Raw genomic sequence first — 26656 nt, 5'->3', positions numbered from 1 at the left:
TTCATATAGTTGTTAGTATCTTAATGCGACTTTCTTGTTGTATGTGAAGAATCCTTGTGTTAGTATTTAGCCTTGTAAACAGTTATAAGCTATTAAAAGATGTGTGCGGGTATTGTAGCCTTGTACACTGATGTAGGATATCAGATGATTTGCATCAATATTTCAGCCTTGTAAATCGTAATCAGAAGATGAGTATCATGATACAGTGGTGTATCCGAGTATCATAAGTGTCCAAGTGTTTAATGCTACTGATATTTTCCATTCTTTCAGAACTAGCTAACTATGAGAAGAATGTTAATCGAGCTATGCACAAGTACAATGCTTATCGGAAGGCAGCAGGCGCCATAGCTAAACATACTTCACGGATAAAGAGTGGAGCTGAGGCCAAGAAACTGGTGGGTATTTGATGTTTAAGGTTGAAATTATATAACCCTATGAAGATCCGGGTTTGTGTTGGTCTTTACAAACCCATGCTTGTCGCAAGAGGCGACGAACATGATCGGGTGGTAAGACTCATTGACTTGGTTGATGTCTGGTCCAGACTCGATTATGTACAGACCGCCATCATGTGCCTGGAATATTGCCTTGTGCCAACAGTAGAGGACGTAACGTGTACGTGAATTGATAATAGAATTTCTTATTAATTTTGTTGAATTAAAAAAAACATTGAGCAGTTGAGTGCGATACCTGTGATACAAAAAAAATTGTAAACTGGAACTGGGCACTGTGAACTGTAAGGCAATGGCGATAACTGGTACAATAAGGCGCCGGGAAAGTTTTCACTGTTTTGATTCCGTATCGTAGCACAGACAGACATCATAACCTTATAACCAAAATCAACTGAATCTTATTCCATGGACAGAATTAAGCGCATATGCTCATAGTTTCACAAAAAATAAAGTTATTGGTACAGTAAACTTTGTAGCCTGCACCCTGGGGTATCACAGTACTTGCCATGTACGCTAAACGGAACAAAATGCACTCACTGACATTAATGATTTTTCGTGTTCTAAGTATGATGATACCAGGCTGAAGTGATTTGCCCAGACAAGTGCAAAGACAACACAAGTAAAATTCTGAATGTGTTATTAGTTTTAGGTATTTAATGCATATTTACCGAAAAGTAAAAACGAAACATTTAAAAACTCAACAACAAAATTTCATAAATGATATTTTAAGATTTTTATTAAATTGGATAAAAAAAAATTGTACAAGAAGTGGAAAAAAACAATAAATATATATAAAGCACTCCTAGTATGCAAACAGTGTGTATTTATGGCTTCACGTGAAGTATGTATTGCTAAGTATGGCCCTTATTATCTCCTAATAGATTCTGGCCACAGAACGGGAAAAACATGCGGACTACGTAACTTCCATCACCTTATATGTCGCCATGAATATGCAGATGATCTAATTCAGGTGGATAGAGAAAGTATATTTGGGAAACTGCGGGTCATATCGTTGTCCATTGACAGATAGGGGTAAGGTAATATTAAAAAGATGCCAGAAGTAAGTATCAATGTGTTAATGACTCCTTACTTACAGCAGACGGAACATTCCGAGGAAATGAATTTGTTTACGGAGCGAGCACTTCCTGGTTACACGCGGAAAGACGTGTCCCGCGTGAACTACCGGAAATCACAAATGCCGCGATACGATGAATGCCGAGGTACTACGAGGTCCGAGTATACACGGAATATGTCAGAAATAACATGAAAAAAAAATATAGCGATAACTGGTCGCTAGCTTCGACGTGTACACTTTCAAGTGTATCCAGTCCAGATGACATGCTGACATGTCTTAACTGTTCGAAAATAGAGTATGTGAAGATAGGAAGGCGGATGCCTCGATGCAGCCACGACCTTGGGTGGGTTGGGGGCTATCTCGGCAGGGATTGATTTTACATAGCGCTTTAATTACTTTCACGGAGGTCGCGGGAGAGAGCACAACCACAGAGCCGTTACGTCTGCAACTGTTAAACAACAAACAAACAAAGAATATAAATATACAGTCGTTCTCATGCTGAGATGTAAAAGTTGAAAAGCTAACGCTAGTATTCCTTTGCCAGCCAGTAACCATGTAATCATTTTAGATGATTATTTAGAACAAATGCCTGAAAAGGATGATTATTTTTATCATGTTCACATTTCACTTACCATATTCACTGTATTAAGCACCTTGTATCTAACTTCTACTTTTTTCTAGACCAATCTAAGTTACCTATTTCTGTATAAGTGCCCCCTACTGCATGCTAAGACTGAAAGCTTTCATGACTGTTCATATTTTCCTGTGTATGTTACTGACTTTTTACAGAATACATCCTAGCAGAAAGGGGTATATTTATTGTCCAGTGAAACCTATGATTGTGGGTTCGAATCCTGGTTTGCCACAATTGTGTTTTTAGGCTTGTTAGCACCATACCCGTGCAAATTCAGTAAGTGCATGGAGCACTTATGATGGTGAAAACGGCAGATAATGGCAGATATAATGTCCTTTCTCCAGAAAAAAACATTTGATGTCCCTGCTCCAGGCCAGACTCTCTGTAAAAAACATGCACTTTTAACTCAAGTTTTGTGTATGTTTTCACTGCCCATCTGTTTTTAATAGTGTTGTTCATGTATGATTTAATTACTTTCAGGATGGAGTGGGAATTCAGATTGCCAAGAAGATTGATGAATTTATTGCAACAGGCAAACTCCAAAAGCTTGAAAAGGTATCAGTTGACTTCATTTTGATACAAATTTGTGAACTCTTCAATACAAAACAAGTAAACCAAGCCAGGAAGAATTATGTGTGTTCTTTAATGTTTAGTTCCATGGTGATAATAGCACAAGTAGGTGAGTTTTATGAGTTACGATGGGTATCAACAATTTATGAGCATTTGGACAGTGATCTTTACGGAACTACTTTTGTTATTGACTATAGGTTATAGGGCTTGGACAGGTAACTCGGGTACTCAGATTGGATGGGTACTGAGTAGGACCCAAGTACCCACAGGACTTCTCAGACCTGTGGTTAGTCTCATGATATATTGTTTAATGACAATAACTTATCTAGAAGTCCATGGTTACACTACAAGTTACTATGTTTGCATTTATTCCTGTTCTTTCTGACTATGCACCCATCCCTTCTGACTTTAGTATGTTTGAATAAAGATAAAACTTCTGTCAACTTTTGGGTATGCATATCCAGATAATTTAACACATATCTAAATATATTTTGTCAGGGCTATGGTCAAACTATTCCCAATTGGACATTTTGTACCTATCTCTTGAGACCTAAAGCAGGTACACGGGTAGGGTAGGGTAAGAGGGGGCTGGATATGGGGGTTATAAATTTGGACTCGTCCCAGCCCTAATTAGTTATATACCATTCAAAAGAAGTTTCAGATTTGTCATGACAGATTAACTGTAGTCATATGAAAGAATCAGGTGTTCTTTAATTTTGGTTTTGACTTTTGATTATTGTCGAAGCAAAGAAATAGTATTATAATGATACTAATATGCCATGTCTGCTTGTTGCCATACCGTCAGATTCAGATGTATTAAGGAGTATTGCAGGAGTAAACATTTAGTAAACATCTAAATATTTTTTACATTTTATACTTATCCTGCATTACAACGTCTAAGGACCAACCCATCGCATCCTGCCTCCCTACTGTTTTAGCATGGGTGACAAGCAGCAACGTCATGTGACGGTCACATGACAGCGGCGATGGGTCATTGCAAAAGTAGACTGAAAGTGAAAACAACCTTTTTTCTTCATCAAGGACCATCGCTAGGCGCTGTCTCCTTTGTCGTAATATTAAGCAGTAGATGCAGGATACGTATACAAATTTATAATATATTTAGATTTTCTAATTTTGTTCTCTTGGACAAAATCTTAGTTATTCGGGTTAGACCATTTTAATGTTCCTATTTTGAGAATAATAAGATACAGAATAACAATAATAATACATGAACATGGTTAAGATTTCAGTTTCAAAATATTTTGTCATTTCAGATCCGTGCCAGTGACACAAATGTAGCCATAAACGAACTGACAAAGGTCAACGGCATTGGGTAGGTATTAATGCATGTCATTGTACTCTGTAATTTAACACCCCCATGGTTGCCGTGAAACAGCACTGTGCTGGTGGTAAGAGGCAACTAACAGGACCAGGTGGTCAGGCTCGCTGACTTGCTTGATGCATGTTTTTATATCCCAATTGCATAGATTGATGCTCATGATGTCAATCAATGGTATGTCTGGTCCAGACTCCATTGTTTGCAGACGGCTGTCATATAGCTGGAATATTGCTGAGTGCAGCATTAAACAAACAAATGAACACTGTCGTCTTCATTGAAATCTTGAGAGAATGGGCACAATGAATTATGACTAATAAGAAGCAGTGTAAGTGGTGATCAGGATCCGGGGTCACACGATGGTCGTAAGTGGTGACTAATGAGGATTGGTTGGCTACAATGTGGGACTTTGCTGATTATGTGACATTTCATGCTGACCTTGTGGGTATATGTTCCTGCTATCAATGATTGTTTGGCCTTTAGCAATCTTGATTCTGTACCCTTATACAGGCCATCGTAATACAGCTGATATATTGCTGGCTTTTCCAATGAGTCGTGCATTTAGGTTGAGCTTTCTTCCCACATTAAGCTGACATCCCCAAATAGAACTCATGCTCTTCAAAGCGGCATTAATCACAACTCACTCACAAATTCCACATGTTTAATCCCACTAAATGTATGACATCAAGATGCTGACTTAACTGCTTTTGTTGACTTCTTATATATCACCAGGGTTCATATCTTCAATGAGTAGGTCGATCTTTGACTATTGCAGCTCGCACAGTTTCACATAGTTTTACTTCTGTCGTAGCACGATGAATGATATGTTGAACAAACCCAGGTCAGCTCTACTGTCATGGTACATTTGTAAAATTTAATTTGAGGTTAATTAGAACGTGTTACTTTTTTTCAGTTAACATTTTTATCATGTTTATTATGGAAAAAAGGAAACCCTTACCAATGTACTCAGGGATCCCTTACCAATGTACTCAGGGATCCCTTACCAATGTACTCAGGGATCCCTTACCAATGTACCCAGGGATCCCTTACCAATGTACTCAGGGATCCCTTACCAATGTACTCAGGGATCCCTTACCAATGTACTCAAGAATCCCTTACCAATGTACTCAGGGATCCCTTACCAATGTACCCAGGGATCCCTTACCAATGTACCCAGGGATCCCTTACCAATGTACTCAGGGATCCCTTACCAATGTACTCAGGGATCCTTTACCAATGTACTCAGGAATCCCTTACCAATGTACTCAGGGATCCCTTACCAATGTACCCAGGGATCCCTTACCAATGTACTCAGGGATCCCTTACCAATGTACTCAGGGATCCCTTACCAATGTACTCAGGGATCCCTTACCAATGTACTCAGGGATCCCTTACCAATGTACTCAGGGATCCCTTACCAATGTACTCAGGGATCCCTTACCAATGTACTCAGGGATCCTAGTATTGTAGCATGTGACAGAATCTTTTAGTCCTGCACCATGACTGTGGAATATATTTATTTTATGAAAAAAACCACAATCTAGATACACATACGAAAGCAAGTCTGAGCCAGCTCCAGCTATCTCTATTCCACATAGGAAATCAGCATAGGGAATTTTTATTTTTTTATTTTTAGAGTCAAGAAGGATATTGTGTAATATAAGATTTCATAGACTAAATGTTAGTCTAAGAATCTTCATGATTAGTACATAAATGAATATGGATATGCATGATAGTTCAAAAAACATTAATAGAGAATTTACAGCATTTTGTGCTTTGGTAATTAGAACTGTTATCATTAGTCTTTTGTCATACTTGATGAGGAGTATATCATATTCTGTTGCATAACACATGGTTATTCAGTGATATCTGTATCGCTAATCGTCTCCTACTTGTATAAAGTATTCTGCAGTTGTGCATGTGTCAGCATGCTCTCATGTCAGACTGACGACTGTATCAATCTTGTTTACAAACAACCTGTGTGTTTGACTAGGGTGGCCGACACTGGGACACTCTGTTTGATATATGCTTCAGTTTTATCTTGCCACCGGTTTAAAATACTGCCTTGTTCAATAAACCCTGTCAGATGTCGTTTTTATCCTGCTAGTGTTTTGTCTGTTGTCTTTCAGCTTCTAATCGAAAGGCTAAGGGAGAATTTACTTAAAAACAATTTATGGGTTTTTGAAATTAGTTTTTGAACTTGATACTTATTTAGTATTATATGTTCTTTTGTACTTCTGGTACTGTTTATTTAGTGATAATGTATTGAGTGATATATTAGTTTCTTGAACTTTATATTGATCTCTTGCTATACTTTATATATTAAAGTAATCGAAATGTAATTTTCAGTGGGAGGAAAATGGCCACCCTTGTTAATACATGAAAACAACTGACTTTCTTATGATGAAATGTTGACAGAAATGAAGCTATAAATGTACTCAATGTTAATTATACATAACTTATTGCATAGCTAACAACAATGACCATATTTAACAAACTGTAACTGCATGCGCTTCTTGCAAAGGGTTCGTACCAATGGGCCAATATGTTCCTCTTTGATTAAGAATCAAGTCTTCCAAGATCAGCGTTAGAAATTGGCACTGGTCCTGTAGTCCTTGCCAAAGTGCCCAATAGTTAAGGTATCATAAGGACAAGTAGAAATTTAACATTTTTTAACATGCTATATGTTATCATTATAAGGACTAGAGGACTTAAAATTTTAGTTTCTGCTGCTGAAGATCATATTTTAACTGTGGTCAAAGTGTTACGCATACTGGGAAAGAACCTGAATTTATCAGTAAACACTGATGCTCATTCATAGCTACAGACCACTCATTGTGACATCACTGTGTTTTTTTTGTGCATGTGCAGTCTCTCTACGCTCCATAGAGATAAATCCTTGCTTCTTGTGAAATGAATTACAAATGAATCATCTAGCTACCTGGTTGAAATTGATCTTCAGCAATCCATGCTTGTCGAAAGAGATGACTAATGGGACCATGTGGTCAGGCTAGCTGACTTGGTTGATGCATGTTATATCCCAATTGCTAGATTGATGCTCAAGATATCGATCACTGGATTGTTTGGTCTAGACACGAATATTTACAGACTCATCCTACCCCATTTACTAGATTGATGCTTATGATGTCGATCACTAGATTGTCTGGTCTAGACACGATTATTTACTGACTACCGTCATAAAGCTGGAATATTGCTGCGCGTAGTGTAAACAACAAACAACAAATCCATGAGTTCACCCTGCTTTACACACAACATCTGTAGTACCACCGCATCCTGCTGGCTGCTGGCTGTGGGGGAGTTGTACACGAGGGACACACGAGGTGTCCATGCGATGTCCATGAAATGTCCATGTGTCACTGTCACCTTTGCATAGTTCCGAGCTCTGTGGGTTTTTGCATTTTGATGTGTCCAGTCCTAATCTGTTTCATCAGCTGATATTTACCTGGGGATTATTAGCTCCCAAACTGCCACAGTCGTGCCTGACTCTTTTGAAAGGGCTGCTGAGGTTAGTTGCATACACAAGAGGCATCACCTTCAATAGCATTTCAGACAGAAATCTACAGGAATAAACTAAGATTATTTCAATTATAGCACTGTAAAAGAAAATTGGCTATCAATTGTTTTCAAATATACAACATCATCTAACTTGAGATCTAGGGCCGGATCCACCAGGTGTGCCAGGGATAGAAACTAACAGTTTTAGTCCACTAGTCCTTATAATGATAGCATATAGCAAAACCCTTAATAATGGCAAATTTCTTCTAGTCCTTATGATAACTTAACTATTGGGCTGTTTGGCAAGGACTAAAGGACTAGTGCAAATTTCTAACGCTGTGTGCATAGTTCAGTGACTGTGGTAACTTTATAGGTTTAACATAGCAAACGACTGCTGCAGTGCTATGAACATGTAGTTTGGGAGGGATCACAGCTCACAATATCTTAGGGATACTGATGTGTACAATACAAAGATTCCCAATGGATATAAGTCAGAACTTACAGCATGTATTACGACATTCTGTGTTTAATAATTAAAAACAAGAAAATGTATTTCCCACAGTTAACGATATCAACTGTTAATTAGTGTTTGTTCTTACAATAAACCCTTTGGCTTTTAGCCAGTTGAAAGGTGATTCATGGGAGAATAGGTTTACTCGATATCCCTGATGTCAATCTCCAGCTGTCAGACAATAAGAGTTCTCCACAGACTTGTCAGTTTTTGCAGTAACTCAGTAACTGGTAACTTCCTACATACATGAATAATATGCAAAAGGAGTTAAAGAAAACTGATTTAACTTCTTTCGAGAAGTATATATGTACTTATAGCATCAAGTCTCTGCCTTTAAAATCACATGGTTATTTTCATAATTATTATTACTTTTAATTTACAGTCAAATGACAGATATTTCTTTCTTAAGTTACTCTGTTATTATAAAAGTGTTAAATATATGCCAATATGTTGTTTCCAGTGGAATCAGTGTCAACTGCTTGGACTATCATGTAGGTGCGATGTATTTACAGCAATGAAAACAAACAGAGCTTGTCAGTGTAGATAATCTTTATTGTGTTACAATTGCAGACAGAAACTGCTCATGTAGATCATGTCTGGTCAAAATTTAAGAATGTCTGGACAGAAAAATTTAAATGCCCAGTAAGCAATATTTTAAACCGGACATTTGAGATTCCCAATTGGACATGTCCGGCGCATATGACCGTTTCCGGACCCCTGGTTTCCATTTCAAATACTTATGTTCCCATTGTAGTTTTATTTGACATCATGAGCATGTTTTAACTGTTATGCTTGCTTACTGTACTTTTGTGGATTAGAGATTTAAGAATTCAACAATGTAAATCAAAGTGGTCAAATTTTCAATGTAATATTTTTTATCATTATCACCACAACAGCATATGAAACCTATGTTGGTCACAGATGGTATTTGTTTTATCAGCTTGCTTTAATCATTATTAGCATGGAAAAGTTTAACGATCACATTCATGGCATGTTTTGACAGGAGCATTGATCAGTCTGCAACACATGTCTCTCAAGCTGTCATTGTACAGTATTGATACTTGCATGTATTGAACATGTTTCTGACACAATCTGAACATTTTGATTTGAACAAAAACTTTTTCTTCTTTGATTGATTTTCATTTAAAGATATTCTTTGCCATGATCTGTATACTCATGTTATCTCTCTCTGAAGGCAACATCTGTTTCAAACCTCACATACATGTTCATAACCTGAAAAATCAATCTGTTCTGGCAGTTGTGATTAGATCTTCAGATGTGGACACCGTGACAGCCATTTTGGTGCTTGGTGAAGAAGCTGTGTAAACAGTGAAGTAGGTGTGTAAACAGTGAAGTAGGTCAGAACAAATCTTGGGATGTTTGGCACACTATGATGTAGATCATTTTATGCTATCTTGTGCTGTCACATTTCATCTATCTTCTAACTACTTTATGGCAGGGCGGTCGGGTAGCCTAGTGGTTAAAGTGTTTGCTCATCTCGCCGAAGACCCGGGTTCGATTCCCGACATGGGTACAATGTGTGAAGCCCATTGCTGGTGTCCCCCACCATGATATTGCTGGAATATTGCTAAAAGCGGCGTAAAACCAAACTCACTCACTCACTCACTCACTCACTTTATGGCATAGTTTGATAAGTAGCAAGTTCATGCAAGGTTCATGATAACTGTACTTGATGGCTACTATAGAATGAAATTGCATGTTTGCTTTGAATTTATATTTTATATATTTCCTTTTCTTTCTTTTGCAAATGCTGGAAAATCTGTTCAGGAATTGAACTTATGTCATGGTGTGTTTATTACACATGTTACAGTGATGACAGCAGATATATGGTTTGGATGTAGTTGATACTACCGTGTCAGTGGAACATTTCCTATAGTTTCCGAGTGTGTAACATAAGATGTACTGTATTCAGTGTAATAAGTGTATTAAGTGTATTCAGTGTATTCAGTGTATTCAGTGTATTCAGTGTAATAAGTGTATTCCGTGTAATAAGCACCCCAGGATAACTACATTCCAGCAGGCCTGTGAAGATCCGGGGTAGAATAGGTCTTCAGCAACCCATGCTTGCCGTAAAAGGCGACTATGCTTACCGTAAAAGGCGACTACGCTTGTCGTAAGAGGCTACAAACAGGATCAGGTGGTCATAGACCACCGTTATATAGCTGTAATATTGCTGATTGCGGCGTTAATCAACAAACAAACAAAACATTCCAGCGTAGTATCCAAAGACTACTGATATGAGCATGGATGGTTAACATGAGCATTCTTTATGTAACTGATGGTACTGACCTTGTTGGGATACCTGTTCCCTACGACTATGATGAAAGTCTATGTTAACATCATGTCATTGACAATCACCATAGTTTAAGGGCCCTGAAAACTATTCTTGACAAGGGGGATCTTATGGTCAGACTCTGTCAATTGGTGACCGCCTCCGTGGTCTAGTGGTAGAGTCCGCTTGGAGAGCTGGAAGTTGGGAGTTCAATCTCTGTCTGCGTCATACCGAAATACATGTACGTAAAAAGGTGCTACTTGTTGTTACCCTGCCTCAGTACTAAGGGGCTAAAACAAGGACTGCTTGGCTCTGAGTCAGTATACAGCAGCATGGTATCTTAGTGGGCAAGCACTATACAATGGGCATTAGTCCAGACTAGTACAATCAGACAGACAGACAGACAGACAGACAGACACACACACACACACACACACACACACACACACACACACACACACACACACACACACACACACACACACACACACACACACACTTACGTTCCTAAATAAGTGCAGTAATCTTGAGCTCAATGTTAAAACCCATTTAACCTCACCTCACACTTGTGAGTTGGCTGATTGTGTATTGTCGTGTTCTGATGACATAGATGGTTGCTGATGCTATCAGGCTCTGATTTGCCAGGCCCGGTTTTTGTACACTTTAAACCTTGAAATAAATGCACCTCCAAATTAATACAACTACTGACCCCTAGAAAAACATACGACTCAAAATCAATGCGCCTCCCCCCCCCCCATCCCCAGTGGAATGATACCATCCTTACCTCAATCCAATCAAACAGTAAATAGCACCGCATATTAGCATTGAGTAAAACTCTTCTGTAATAACAATAAACATTAAGGAAGTTCAAAGGCAATAAAATAATTGAACCAACAACAGTTCACTGATTGGAGTGGTCAATGATGCCTTGGTTGACACGAGTGGGTAGAACTCTTGACCCCAGCAGTGATAACTCACCGGATGTCTATTGTGTAATTCCTATTCTTTAATTGACAATGTTATGTACTTGTTACAACTGCTGCTCAATAAACTGTGTTTGTGTATATGTTCAAGCTGGTATGTCCGCTATCCTCTCCAAAACTTACTAAACCCCCAAACTCGAATTAACTTTAGCGACAATATTAAACCCTGAAAGCAACACATCCAACTTTAAAGCCCTAGGCAAATACTTAATCCAAACAGATCTAATAAATTGCATTTAAAAATAAAAAAAATAAATAAAAAAAATAAAACCCCTCCAAATAAGCAAATAAGCTAACCAAAACAAAACCCCTAAATTCAAACTCAAACCACACCTCCCTGGCATACATTCCAAATCTCCTAATTTCAAAATTCCTATATAAGCAATCCCTAAAAGCCCCAAATCGGATTGCAAATTATTTACGCCCCTTTTGGCTAATACACTAAATGGCCTGGCCGGCCCGTGTGCGACATACGCTGTTAGTCGGAAAGCGCACGTTAAATCCCCAACCTCAGTCAGTCAGTCAGCCGCTATCCAAAGTGTGCAGTGAGGCTGTCGTCTTATTGTTGGTAGTCATTTTGGAGACATAAATGCGAAGTTTCATTAATGGGAACAAAGACCACACATTTTTCGCATTTAATTCACGCTCGCATTAATTTCAAGATTTACGGTATTAAGTTGAAACTTCTTGACTATAAATACTTCATAGTATGTTCCAAAGGAAAGGCTAGCTTTAGTCGCATGTTCGTAGTAGCTATTTTAAGTTATGAATTCGAAACGCTAATTACTATACAATTTTCAATATTTGACTCACAATAATGCTGGGGGATCATTAAACGAAAAGTAAGTTATTTATTTTTGAAAGTGTATCGTCCTGCATCGATACAGGAAAAATTGTATCATGTTCCGTATTGTCTTAAGAAAAGTCATGGTGCACCAATGTATCATTTCACTTCTAGTCTTTGGACTTGATACTGTGGTTATCTTATATATCAACTGAGTCATTACAGGAGTTACCATGTACAACACCATGATCATATCCAACTGTTTGATGCATAGGGCCTAAAGTTCATTCATCAACGGTATTAATCGCCGTGAATAGCTGGAAAATTGCTGATGCGGCGTAAAACAATATTCATTCATTCATTCATTCAACGGTATTAAAGGTTGTTTTTATAAATCAACTGCAGTTATTGACAAATATTTTTAAAATTCCTCTTGCTCAAACATGACATGTTGTTGTATATATATTAAGAAAGTCTCTTTGTGTGTACACCTGTAGGTCTGTTATCAATTGTTAATGAAAGTCAGTCAGTAGTATTGTATTGATTGTGATATTCCTGAACAATGCAGTTTCTGTGGTATCTTTACCACAGATTAGTGCTGCCTTTCTTACAAAACTTTATCCTGTTTGTATACCTAAATACAGCCTTCAAAATACATGCTAGTTTGCTAGATTTGAGAAGCAGTTTGTTTATATCCCCTGTTGCAGTTGTATTGTCCTGTATTTCGGGGCCTGATGAACTTTGATATCTATATGACAAACAGTAGTGCAACGATACAGCAGTACAGTATTGTACCCTAAGGCCCACAATACAATACATCGATTTACAACACCTGTATCGCAATACATACGATATATCATATTGGTAGAAAAACATTTAAATAATGACATATTTCAAATGCTAAACGAATCTGTTCAGCAAACAGTGAACGCAGATTCTTTATGATATCCTGGCTGGTTATAAATAGCAAAACATTCACAGTGCTCTCTTGCCTATATGTTTCTGCCCTATAATATCCCATCATCTCTGAAACTATGATCACATGAAAATGTTTAGATAATAGAAGCACTAAATAAACTGTTTGGAAGTGTCATCAGTCTTAATGCAGGTTGTTATTCACATGCAAAAAGAAAGAATATTAACTTATAAAATAAAAGTACTGTATCAGGATGTGAATAGTATCACACCCATAGTATCTGGATATATATCATATCGTATCATGACTCCACCGCGACAATTATGTGACAAATATTTACAGGCCTGACCGCAGGAAAACAGCAGAGAGCATCTCAACTATGAAATATTTGTACACGCCTTTAATAGAAATCGCCACACAAATTACGAACAAGACACATTCCTCATAAAGTTTGCATCATAATGATCAAACCTGCCATATTTTCAATGGAGACTGTGACCCCTGAAGATCCAGGGTAGAATAGGTCTTCAGCAACCAATGCTTGCCATAAAAGACAAGACTATGTTTGTTGTAAGAGGCGACTAATGGGATCCGGTGGTCAGGCTCACAGACTTGTTTGATGCATGTCATTGTATCCCAATGGCATGATGTCAATCCCCGGATTGTCTGGTCCAGACTCGATTATTTACAGACCGTCGTCATATAGGTGCAATATTGCTGAGTGTGGCGTTAAACAACAAACAAACAATGGGGAATGCAACACTCTGTTGGTTCTACTATGTGATTTACTGTGTTTCTTTCCTTTGAAAATGTTTGGTTGCTCTCTGCTGAGTTTTTTTTGGTAGGCCTAATTTATCTACTGTTAGTTTTGTCCTGATTCAGTATATTTGTTTATTTCAGACCCGCTGCAGCACAGAAGTTTGTGCAGGAAGGGATCATGTCAGTCGAAGGTGAGGGAATCTCATGAGGATTGTCTCAAACATCTACATCTTAAATGCTGTATTTTAACTCGGAATTGGTGTATAAACAAATACTGTTTGCATCACTGTAAATTAAATACAGTAAACTAACGAACTCAAAAGGACAACTAATTTAATTTTGTTATATCTGTAGTTCGTTCTAAACATATATACAGCATATATACAGCAAATGTTCAGGGCAAAAAAAACCCAGGCCTGAACTTCATTATATCCACCAGTTCATTATAAGCGTGTTTGTTATAAACGTAGTTTACTGTATTGAAACTGGTAGTTTGTAAATGTGCCAAGGGAGTTTGTACATGTGACTGTCGATCATGTATACCATGTTTGGTTATTTTGTGGTATATATGATCATCTGCATAAGATATGTGTTCTGAGAAGTATTGTATGATTACTATAAGTTCCTGTGAAAAATTCTGTTATTATAAAACAATTGAATGTATGGAAGCAATGCAGTACTGTATATTGTATTTCATGTTTACCTTGATGTATTGTTTGACAGATGTATCTATCTCCTTTGGTCACAGCTTAAAGGCCTTCTTATTGTTTAAAACTGGTATTCTATCATTATTTTGTAGATTTGAGAAAAAATTTGGACAAACTGAATAATGCTCAGAAAATAGGAGTCAGGTAAGTAGAAACATTGTGGCCGCCTGATTGTTGTGTACAGTTGACTGTAGGAGACATAGCTTGACCAGTCACATCTCCATCTTTGTAGACCCTTTCTTTATCATCATCATCATAATCATCCTCCTCCTGCTCCTCCTCCTGCTCCTCCTCCTCCTCCTCCTCCTCCTGATCCTCCTCCTCCTCCTCCTCCTGATCCTCTTCCTCCTCCTCCCCAACATCATCATCATCATTGTCATCATCGCTGTCGCCACCATCATCATCTTTATCCTCATCATCTGATTCTTGATGAATTAACTAGAATTATTACTCACCCATTGAAGAGATCACTTAATAAAAATAGGCTGGAGTTACACATTGTTTAATACAAACATGTGATTATATACTGTGGGACTAGTTTCACGAACAGTATTGAAAACTCCCAACATCCCTGGGCTTATGGCTGGTTATGTAATGACATTGCCTGTTGAGGTGACAGCTCACTGAGAGGAGATGAGGCACACTCGATGACCCCATCAACCCTGTTGTAATATGGGAGTTATGATCACCTTTGTGTTACGATAACTTTGTGGAACGGACGCCTAAATTCTAAAGAAGGACCATTGTATGGCATTAAATTAATATGTGTCAATTTGTATTACTTGTTTGAATTCGATTGGATTATGTTTTGGATCACATAGATGTCTGCCTATTTACAAACAACAGTGTGTTTTTTTTTAAGCTGTAAATGGCAAGTTATAATTAAGACATTAAACTCACTCTGTGTAACACCAATGTTCAGGCTCCGTTCAACATAGCTAAGGTCATTGAATAAACCCAGGGATTTTGGGAGTTTTCAAAATATTTGTTTGTGAAATTAGTTCCTGTGTTATGTAAGCACATGCTTTGGTATTAAACAGTGTGTTGTACCAACTCATTCTTATTAAACAGTGGTATCGTCAATGGCCAAGTAATAAAATTCCTGTCTATAACATATAATCATCAACCAACAAATTGTTGATTGTGCAGACTGCGATTTTAGCCACTAATCCAAAGCCCAAGTCTAGTAACATTCTGTTGGGACTATAGTAAGCACAGCTGATAAAAGTCCCTATGATCAGACTTAATTCTACTGGGTCTGACCCAGGGAGCCATGCACTTGCACACAGACTGACGTTTACTAGCGTGTATAGTAAGTCAGAATTAATTCTTTTTGTTTCTATTCATGGCTGTGTACTGAAGCGATTATATTTGACATATTGTTTGGGACGAAAGAATTTTAATTGTCTGCGTAGAAAGTAGAAATCTGCATATGTAAATACTTCTGGCTCAATCACTTGAATCACTTAACTATAGTCTACTGTTTTATCATCTGTTCCCCAACAGATGAAAGAAACATCAGCTTGATAATACTTGACTTCATAAACAATTGGTTTCAGGCATTTTGAAGATTTTGAAAAGAGAATCCCACGAGATGAGATGGTGCTACTACAGGTAGATAATTCATTGAAGTTTGTTACAGTGTTGGTGTGGTCACTAGTAGCTGAGTGCACACTTGGGGTAAATCTGGTATGAATATTTACACAATATGCACACCGGTTTTACAGTTCTACCTCCAAACACACCGAAAAAGTTAATGACATGTACCATGTTAGAAGACATTTTGCACTATGAAAGTTGACAAATTTAGTACACTTGTGATAATTAAACTAACCTTCACAAAGTTGTGCAATTAGACTAACCATCACAAAATTGAGCAATTATTGGTAAACAGTTTGGTATGTCATAGAATGATAGAATTGTCCCCATCAATCACCTTATATTAACCTTATGATACAATTCTCATACTATTTCTCATATCAAGGAATTGAGCTCCATGATTGAGATTCTTTCTGGAAACGTAACAACCCTAATACACTGACATAAAACTGTGAGTCAACACTGAAATCTATATGTGAGTCAACACTGAAGTCAGTATGTCAGTCAACACTGAAGTCTGTATGTCAGTCAACACTGAAGACTGTATGTCAGTCAACACTGAAGTCAGTATGTTAGTCAACACATAACTCTGTATGTCAGTCAACACTGAAGTCTGTATGTCAGTCAACACTGAAGTCTGTATGTTAGTCAATACTGAAGTCTGTATGTCAGTCAACACTGAAGTCTGTATGTCAGTCAACACTGAAGTCTATATGTCAGTCAACTCTGAAGTCTGTATGTTAGTCAACACTGAAGTCTGTATGTCAGTCAACACTGAAGTCTATATGTGAGTCAACACTGAAGTCTGTATGTCAGTCAACACTGAAGTCTATATGTCAGTCAACACTGAAGTCTGTATGTCAGTCAACACATAAGTCTATATGTCAGTCAACACTGAAGTCTATATGTTAGTCAACACTGAAGTCTATATGTCAGTCAACACTGAAGTCTATATGTTAGTCAACACTGAAGTCTATATGTCAGTCAACACTGAAGTCTGGATGTCAGTCAACACATGAGCCTATATGTCAGTCAACACTGAAGTCTATATGTGGGTCAACACTGAAGTCTGTATGTCAGTCAATACTGAAGTCTGTATGTCAGTCAACACTGAAGTCTATATGTTAGTCAACACAGAAGTCTGTAAGTCTGTATGTCATGCAGTCTATCTCACAACCCCAAACACCATTATATTGCTACAATAGAGCTAATTTCATGGTGCACATCTCTTAGTTTCAGTAAAGTGAAGGAGATCCGGGTTTGGAAATAGATTTCAGACATGTAATATATTTTTTCCAAGATATAAATGGCATTGTACATAATATGTTTTGTAAGAATGGAAAATGTATATCCAACACTGTGTCAATCCCAATATCCTGGTCTTCTGGAAAAATGTGATGTCAGTTGGTTCCTTTACAAGTGGGTGCAGCAAATCAATCACCCGACACCCATCTATGACTCCTGTCTGCTTCAACTGCCCTGGACCCCTGTTTTACAAAACCAAAATAGCCCTACAGCTGTCATAAGTCTCTTTTATAGTATAGGAGTTACAGTCGTCTTTGCATTCGACCTCCTTATGAAACAGGGCACGTGCCAATTCACCGGTTTCTAAACGACCATTTAATTAAAAATGTTGTGGATGAAATGTGCTGGAACGAAGAAGATGAACTTTGGAAAAATTAATGTAACAAATGTATGCCTTTGTTAAGTTGCTCTGACAAGAATTGCTGTTTCCTCGTCCTAAGTAACATATATCATTCAGTGTGTCCCGAAACATGACACTGTTGTTTCCTTTGTAAAGTTTCTTCCAAAGAATAGGACTATTTTCACCAAGAAACTCTCTGGCAATCTTTGAAGCTAGCCAACTGTGACAAAATCTATAATGTGTGAGGCACCTATCCCACTACTTTACATGTGTATAGAAACAGAGAAGGTTTTTTCTATCCCGTTAAGGATACAAACACAAAACATTTAATAGTTACCTTGAAGACAGGATTTGAAACATGTGAGTCACACCTGAGATTGTTTAGCAGCATATCGAGGTGTGTGTTTCAAGACTTGTAGTGTAATGTCATGATTGCAGTGTCATGTAGTGTCATGAGTGCACTGCACTGTTGTCATGATTGCAGTGCCATGTAGTGTCATGGTTGCTGTGTCATGATTGCTGTGTCATGTAATGTCATGATTGCTGTGTCATGTTGTGTCATGTTTGCAGTGTCGTATAGTGTCATGATTGCTGTTTCATGTAGTGTCATGATTGCTGTATCATGTAGTGTCATGATTGCAGTGCCATGTAGTGTCATGATTACTGTGTCATGTAGTGTCATGATTGCACTACACTGTTGTCATGATTGCAATGTCATGTAGTGTCATGATTGCTGTATCATGTAGTGTCATGATTGCAGTGCCATGTAGTGTCATGATTGCTGTGTCATGTAGTGTCATGATTGTACTACACTGTTGTCATGATTGCAGTGTCATGTAGTGTCATGATTGCTGTCATGTAGTGTCATGATTGCAGTGCCATGTAGTGTCATGATTACTGTGTCATGTAGTGTCATGATTGCACTACACTGTTGTCATGATTGCAATGTCATGTAGTGTCATGATTGCTGTATCATGTAGTGTCATGATTGCAGTGCCATGTAGTGTCATGATTGCTGTGTCATGTAGTGTCATGATTGTACTACACTGTTGTCATGATTGCAGTGTCATGTAGTGTCATGATTGCTGTCATGTAGTGTCATGATTTCACTACACTGTTGTCATGATTGCTGTGTCATGTAGTGTCATGATTACTGTATCATGTATTGTTGTGATTGCACTGCACTGTTGTCATGTAGTGTCATGATTGCTGTATCATGTATTGTTGTGATTGCACCGCATTGTTGTCATGATTTCTGTGTCATGTAGTGTCATGATTGCTGTGTCATGTAGTGCCATGATTGCAGTGCCATGTAGTGTCATGATTGCTGTGTCATGTAGTGTCATGATTGCACTGCACTGTTGTCATGATTGGAATGCCATTTAATGTCATGATTGCAGTGCCATGTAGTGTCATGATTGCTGTGTCATGTAGTGTCATGATTGCACTGCACTGTTGTCATGATTGGAATGCCATTTAATGTCATGATTGCAGTGTCATGTAGTGTCATGATTGTTGTCATGTAGTGTCATGATTTCACTACACTGTTGTCATGATTGCAGTGTCATGTAGTGTCATGATTTCTGTGTCATGTAGTGCCTTGGTCAGTGCCAAGAGGGTCATGATTGCTGTGTCATGTAGTGTCATGATTGCTGTATCATGTATTGTTGTGATTGCACTGCACTGTTGTCATGATTGCAGTGTCATGTAGTGTCATGATTGCTGTGTCATGTAGTGCCATGATTGCAGTGCCATGTAGTGTTTGATTGTTGTGTCATGTGTCATGATTGCGCTGCACTGTTGTCATGATTGGAATGCCATGTTATGTCATGATTGTAGTGTCATGATAGCTGTGTCATGTGTCATGATTGCTCTACACTGTTGTCATGATTGCAGTATCATGTAGTGACATGATTTCTGTGTCATGTAGTGTCATGACTCATGTCCTGTACTGTCATTATTGTAGTGGACTGTTGTGTCATGATTGTGTGAAAACCTTACACATGCATGCACAAGACATTTAAGAAATAAATGACAAATGGGAGTTGTTTGTTGCACAATAAGACACTGCATGGAGAATTAACCATGAGGGTGCAGCCCCGAGTGGTTTATTTTCCCTGCAATGTTTTATTGTACCATATTCGAACAATTCTCACGTCAATTATATGTCCCTTTTTGCCCAGTATCAAATTGTCAGATGTCGCCCACTTTTGGATGCGATCATTCGGCCACTGTGTTTATCTGAGTACCCCAGCTACAGCTATGGGGAACTCACCAGACACTTCCCCCTAAAATAACGGCATCCAATTTACAACATCATCAAGTTTTGAGTGAATGTTTAAATCTCTAGGAATGGTGTGGAATGATAGAACAATGTCTTATCGTGAAATCAACCATACTTCATTCTTCATAGTTATTTGCAATTTATCCATAGCTATCTTATATGTATATATATGAAAACACCATCTTGATATAGTTGTGTGAATGTTTTACAGAGGCCCTAATCAGGTAAACTAGCACGCACTACAAAGAGTGAGTGTTTGACACCTTTCCGAATGTCAGTATAACTGATTGCTTTGTTTGCAGGATACTAGTGTTGGGGCAATCAAGAAACTTGACAGCGATTACACAGCTAAAGTGTGTGGCAGCTTCAGGAGAGGTAAGGTCGTCACAAACTCAAAACACAAAATGTCAGCTTAACATCTACTTCAGTCTTGTTGTAAGTCGTCACCAACAGCATTTGTTATTGGTAATGGGCCTCCCCGATACCCATGCACATCGTCCAGTTGGGTTGTGTTAAGTATTGTATGGGTGCTTCATTCACTGGTCTTCATTTAATGGTAAATATCTCCACTAGCTTTTGTTTGTTGTTTAATGCCGCACTCAGCAATATTTCAGCTATATGAAGGCGGTCTGTAAATAATTGAGTCTGGACCAGACAATCCAGTTATTGACATCATGAGCATCGATCCACGCAATTGGGATACGATGACATGCATCAGCCAAGTCAGCGAGCCTGACCACCCAATCCCGTTAGTTAGTCTCCTCTTACGACAAGCATAGTCACCTCTTACAGGCTAGGTTCAGTAGATGTTGACAGTTGGGCACCCATTATTTGTGTACTGTGTCCTGTGTCAATTTATGAACGAATTTAATATTCTTCCAAATCTCATTCTTTGAAGTGTTATCCTATATGTAGAAAGTCTCTGTCACCTGCTTTTGTTGTTTGCGGTGGGGTAGCCCAGTGGTTAAAGCATTCGCTTATCACGCCAAAAACACGGGTTCTATTCCTGACATGGATACAATGTGTGAAGCCCATTTCTGGTGTCCCCCACCGTGATATTGCTGGAATATTCCTAAAAGTGGCATAAAACCATACTCACTCACTGCTTTTGTTGTGTTAAACATTTTCAATATTACAAACGTAAGAACTGGACTCGTATATTGATGCATTTCATATTATTTATATGTAACAAATGTCACAGTGACCTACTTTGATCAAGACAAGTTCGTCTTATTATAAAAAATACCTATATGGCACTTAAGATGAAAGTGATTTATGTCCTGCTTTTGAATGAATACAAACACTTTTATGTTTGTTTAATAGGAATCATGTCAATGCCTGTTTGTATTAGTGTCCATCTCTGTTTGTAGGTGCTACCTCTAGTGGTGATATAGATATTCTCCTCACTCACCCCAGCTTTGTCAGTGGCGGTAAAAAAATGGTAAAAACAATTTAACTTTTATTATCTGTAGATGGCAAACTTCAGCCTTAAATCTCTGTTATATTTGCTTTCTGTTCTGTTTGCAGTGAGATTCTTTTCACTAAATGGATCTGTTTGCTTCTGGCCTCAGGTTCATCAAGTAGAAAGATTTTCCTCCTTTTGCCATGTGTGAATCCTGTTGTATTGATACAAACTGATACAATATCAGGCGAGTTACATGCAAAACGGCATGGAATTTCGTTCCTGAATTATGTTAAGATACGAGACAAATGATTCAGTCAGGATCAAATTTGTTCAACGATTATTCATTTCTGTTGATGATACTGGTTTTATGACACCAAATTATTTCTAATTTCTAATTAATAATGTGAAAAGTTAAGATATGACTTTGCCCTGCAGCCTGACCTGCTGCATAAAGTTGTGAAGTGTTTGGAGGCCAACAACTTTGTAACGGACACCATCTCCCTAGGGGATTCAAAGTTTATGGTAAGTTCTACATTTTATTCAAACTTTGATTCTAAACAATATTACTGGTTGAATATAAAACAGAATTCTCAATTTGTTTGATTTTCAAAGCACTGTCTTGAAATATTATCAGGTGAAATAAGAACTGAAATGAAAGCAAGAGCACCAAGGCCAAGTAATATTGGCCTTCCCCTATTGGCCTACTTCGATATTTTATTCAAGATCAACACTTGCAGTGTTTATGAAGAAAACAGAAAGCGTACATCAACTATTTTGAAGAACACCATGAATATAGGGCGGTCAGGTGGTGAAAGCATTAACTCGTCACGCCGAAGACCCGGGTTTAATTCTGACAATGGTCCAATGTGTGAAGCCTATTTCTGGTGTCCCCTGCAGTGATATTGCTGGAATATTGCTAAAAGCGGCATTAAATCATACTCACCCACAATAAATATAATTGGAACCACCAAAGACAATTTGAAGTCTTAGTGAGGTTCTTTACAGACTCTTTAGGAAGGATTAAATAGTTTATGTGGCCAGTTTAAGTGTTACTGTGTGTTAATGTTACTATTTCCTGTGCATGGCATAAACTAAGTTTACTTACTAGGAAATTTACTTAACGTATGTCTCGGTGAAGTGGTTACCAATTATTGAAACGCCAGTAGAGGTGAAATCTGCACGTGCATCTGTAGGCCTCCATGCAGTGTGTACCGTATCTGTTTCAGGGAGTTTGTATCAAACCCAAGGAAGCAGATGACACAGAAGAGAGGAGCTACAGAAGACTAGATATCAGGTTAGTTACTTCAGACCCATGGACACTAGGTAGCCCAGTAGTTTTGGGTGAGACCAGTATGAAGTAATGGTGTGGGGGGACCTACTGGTGCAAGAGGACCTGATAACAAAGACTATGTTCTACCATTGAAGAAATACTTACACGAAAATATTTGTGCTACTGAATATTTTCTGCCCTGAAGGTCTATTTGTGTGCAGGAAGAGGCATTGCTCAATCCTGAGTTGTTGTCAAGGTGATAATCTGTGTTCTCAATTAGCCTGAAGTTAAAAGAAGTTACCCAACACATCTTATTGTAGTCTCTCTATAAGAAGTTTGTTTGATGAATAAATGGAATTTAGAATTTGAGATAATAATCCAGCACTAATTTGCAAGAATGTTTTAACTTGAGACTGGAAGATGTTTCTTCTGCAACCCTTTCTTACTGAAAGGCTGTAGAATTATTTATTTCACTAATTTATCTAATGAATATTATTGTTTCAAATTTGCCCTAAGGACTATTTAAAATATGCGACAATGCTACACTACTCACAAGAAGGTGGCATGGCATGACAGATTGGCTATAGTAATATAGTGGTCCTTTACTTGTTTTGAGTTGTATATTTGCATCTAAAAGCCTGTGTGCCTGTGTGTGTAGGTTGATACCCCACGACCAGTATTTCTGTGCCTTGCTGTACTTCACCGGCTCCGATGTCTTCAACAAGAACATGAGGCAGCATGCCCTGGACGAGGGCTTCACACTCAACGAGTATTGCATACGACCTGTAGGCAGCACAGGCACGCCCGGTGAACCACTTCCTGTCACATGTGAGGAAGACATCTTTGACTATGTGGGGATGAAATACAAAGTGCCCAAGGACAGGAGCATGTAGACGATGGCTGGATGATGACCATACATCGGAGCTCAAGGTGCCTGCTCCCAATTGCTGTGGAATGAGTTGATATCAGGGACATTTGTGTACTCTTTCCAGTCCTGGAATATGTACCTGGGAAAAATATCCTGGGTAATCTTTCAATGTTTTGAAATAGCATTCACCATATCTTACAGTCCGGCTTTGTCATATCATCTTGAAAATATTCAGTATAATTAAGGAAACCTTGAAATATCACAGAAATATATTCTGTAAGACGAAATGTTTGCAGCAAAACAAATCCAGTGTCCATATATTTAACTTCCCTTGAAAGCATGTCTCAGTTGCTAGTTTAGATTCAGCACCTGTAAAGTATTATTTTTAGGATGAAGATAGTTTACTTTTTGTTCACCTCACTTGTTTACTATGACTAGTGTGATTTCAGGCATAAAACTACAATGAGGACTGTCGAAACAATCAAATATTCCATCTCACATTTGGAGTAGACTGCTTGTTGGGAAAGACTTGTTTCACATGGTGCTGGTTGTAACTGTACACTGGCAACATTGAGCTTTTCACATACCATCCCAGTGAAAAAACTCGATACACATTCCCTTTAACACGCTATGTATAGATAAGATGAGGATCACTGTTTATGAAGGGGTTAAGATATACATCCTTCCTTCCGAATGCCTGGGTTCTATTCTCCACATAGGTACAGTGTCTCAAGTCCATGTCTGGTGTCCCCGACTGTTCCATTGGTAAACAATAGTCACTGTTTATAAAGGGGTTAAGATATACATCCTTCCTTCCGAAGGCCTGGGTTCTATTCTCCACATGGGTACAATGTCTCAAGTCCATGTGTGGTGTCCCCGACTGTTCCATTGGTGCAGTACTGCTAAACGTGTCTTAAACAATAGTCACTGTTTATGAAGGGGTTAAGACATACATCCTTCCTTCCGAAGGCCTGGGTTCTATTCTCCACATGGGTACAATGTCTCAGGTCTGTGTGTGGTGTCCCCAACTGTTCCATTGGTGCTGTACTGCTAAATGTGTCATTAACAATAGTCAGTGTTTATGACTCATATTTAACTCCCATGAATGCAAGACCCTACTACTTGAGTAATCCAGAATATGTCGTAATAACATCAAAAGTATTCTATGGTATATGGTTTCGGTCTGTGGGTGCGATTCATTCAAATTATTTTTAACTCCTTGAAAATGTTCTACAGACATGATAGAGTGATAGTGGGCTTATGCTTTCTAAAAGCGTCAGACTACGTATGATATATTGCTGTTGGAGAAAAGGTGTTTCAATGAATTTATGACTGCACTTCACTTGCAACATACAGTCTTTAGGAGGGTACTTATCTACAGGCTGTATCTTGCATGGCCAGCATTCCTTCTACTAGGGCTGGGCCGGGGAACTTGTGTATTCGGGCCGGGTGAGTACTGAGTAGGATTCAGGTACCCACAGGACTACCCGGACATGTTAGTCACATGCTTATATTGTTTAGTGACCAAAATTATCTAGGACTTTAAAAAGAAAGAAAGATGGAAATATTCATTTTAGTTAAGGTATTTACGATCAAATCCTTTAGATACTGACCATGTGTATTATTCTTTCCAAGATTTTACACTTTTCGGAAATCCAGGCCACACTCATGGCCATACTGTTGATATAACTGAGAAAATGTTGTAAAGGAGACGACAAACAAGAATATTCCTGACTTGCGTCCAAATGTTGAACTTGAAGCTCTCCAAAAGATCACAACCTTTCAAGTAGGTTTTGAGGATCTACCAGTATGTAGCTGGTTTTAGCAATTTATTTAAATACTTTACTTGTTCAACATTTTGTCAAACATACATACTTTAAACTGTTGATATGTAATAATTTTTAACCTAGGTTGTTGTGATTTTTTTTTATACATTTGAATGCATATATGGGTCGAAAGTTAAGTATGTGTGATGTAAATGAGTGGGGTTGAATGAAACTGGGCACCTTTATTATCAGTGAATTATTTCGCCGAAGTTATTTTGCCTGTTTAGCAGCACTCATCTAGGTAACAGTTGTGAGTTTTCACTCTTATTATTTGTGGATATCCTTACATAGTACACATAGGAGCATGATTGTTTTGTGTGATGATTACTTTGGTAGTGCCTGTCATTGTGTCATGATGCGTGTGTTGTATCCCATTTGTTCTGCAGCACAGGAGGAATTAGCAGAAACATCACATTCTTAACTATAAAACATAATGGAAGAAAACACTGGCAATAATTTAACAAAATGCAAGTTTGAATGTAAACAGTAGCTTTGCTGAATGTGTAACCAGTGGGAGTATACTTTGTGTTTTGTTCGTGTGTGAGATCTGCTATATTGGGATGAATGTCACTTCATCATTTAAGGATTGATGTTGTGTTTGTTGATGTTCACCAGCTGATGGAAACAGTGAGCAAATTCCATGATGAGCGAAGCGCATAATAAGATTCATTATATAAAATGTAATGTAAACTTTGGGTGAGTGGCTACATTAGCTGCTGATGACCAGGATAACCCCTTTAGACGGCGCGGTTTGAATATTCTCCACTCATATTGGCCTACAGGAAGCTGAGTGATTTCTTTTGGTAAGTAGAGCATTCTCTGTTGTAACTTCGAATGGACGCTTCATTTTGGTGACCCGACATGTTATAATCTGTCTGCCTTCAAAACCTGCATCATTCATAGCCTGAATCATATGATGATCCTGTCCTTATTTGATGTTTCTTTTAGACCTTGAGGAATTTTCCAAAAGTTGTTCAGTAATCTCGGCTCGATTGACAACGTAATCATGTGGCATGCTGACGTTCATCGGGAAATGAACAACAGCTTGGTAGTGTTCATCTAGGCGACCATCGCTATACAGGGAAGTCTGAAGTGGCTGTCCGAGCTGTGTGTCAATGCATTCATTAGGATGTTTATGTATCCTGTTATCATTAAGTCCTCACAATGTCATAATGATGTGTGATTGTGGTGTGATAGTGTGTGCATTGTTGGTAACATTATTTCTA

At 38.2% G+C, this 26656-nt stretch overlaps 1 protein-coding gene across 1 annotated transcript in view; it reads left to right on the top strand.

Annotated features, from left to right (window-relative positions):
* LOC139468383 (DNA polymerase beta-like) overlaps positions 1-24514 on the top strand; it is a 39916-nt gene extending 15402 nt beyond the window's left edge. Inside the window, exons 2-12 of the mRNA XM_071250322.1 lie at positions 271-395; positions 2639-2713; positions 4003-4061; positions 13968-14017; positions 14626-14677; positions 16093-16147; positions 20364-20436; positions 21432-21502; positions 21902-21988; positions 22693-22760; positions 23395-24514. Of these exons, the coding sequence (XP_071106423.1) occupies positions 271-395; positions 2639-2713; positions 4003-4061; positions 13968-14017; positions 14626-14677; positions 16093-16147; positions 20364-20436; positions 21432-21502; positions 21902-21988; positions 22693-22760; positions 23395-23629 (950 nt within the window). The 3' untranslated portion in view covers positions 23630-24514. The remainder of the gene's footprint in view (positions 1-270; positions 396-2638; positions 2714-4002; positions 4062-13967; positions 14018-14625; positions 14678-16092; positions 16148-20363; positions 20437-21431; positions 21503-21901; positions 21989-22692; positions 22761-23394) is intronic.
* Positions 24515-26656: the final 2142 nt, after the last annotated feature.

The sequence above is a fragment of the Haliotis cracherodii genome, unplaced genomic scaffold, assembly GCF_022045235.1.
Source record: "Haliotis cracherodii isolate W230 unplaced genomic scaffold, xgHalCrac1.p SCAF_2, whole genome shotgun sequence".
NCBI lineage: Eukaryota > Metazoa > Mollusca > Gastropoda > Lepetellida > Haliotidae > Haliotis > Haliotis cracherodii.
This window is presented reverse-complemented; position numbering and strand designations above follow the sequence as displayed.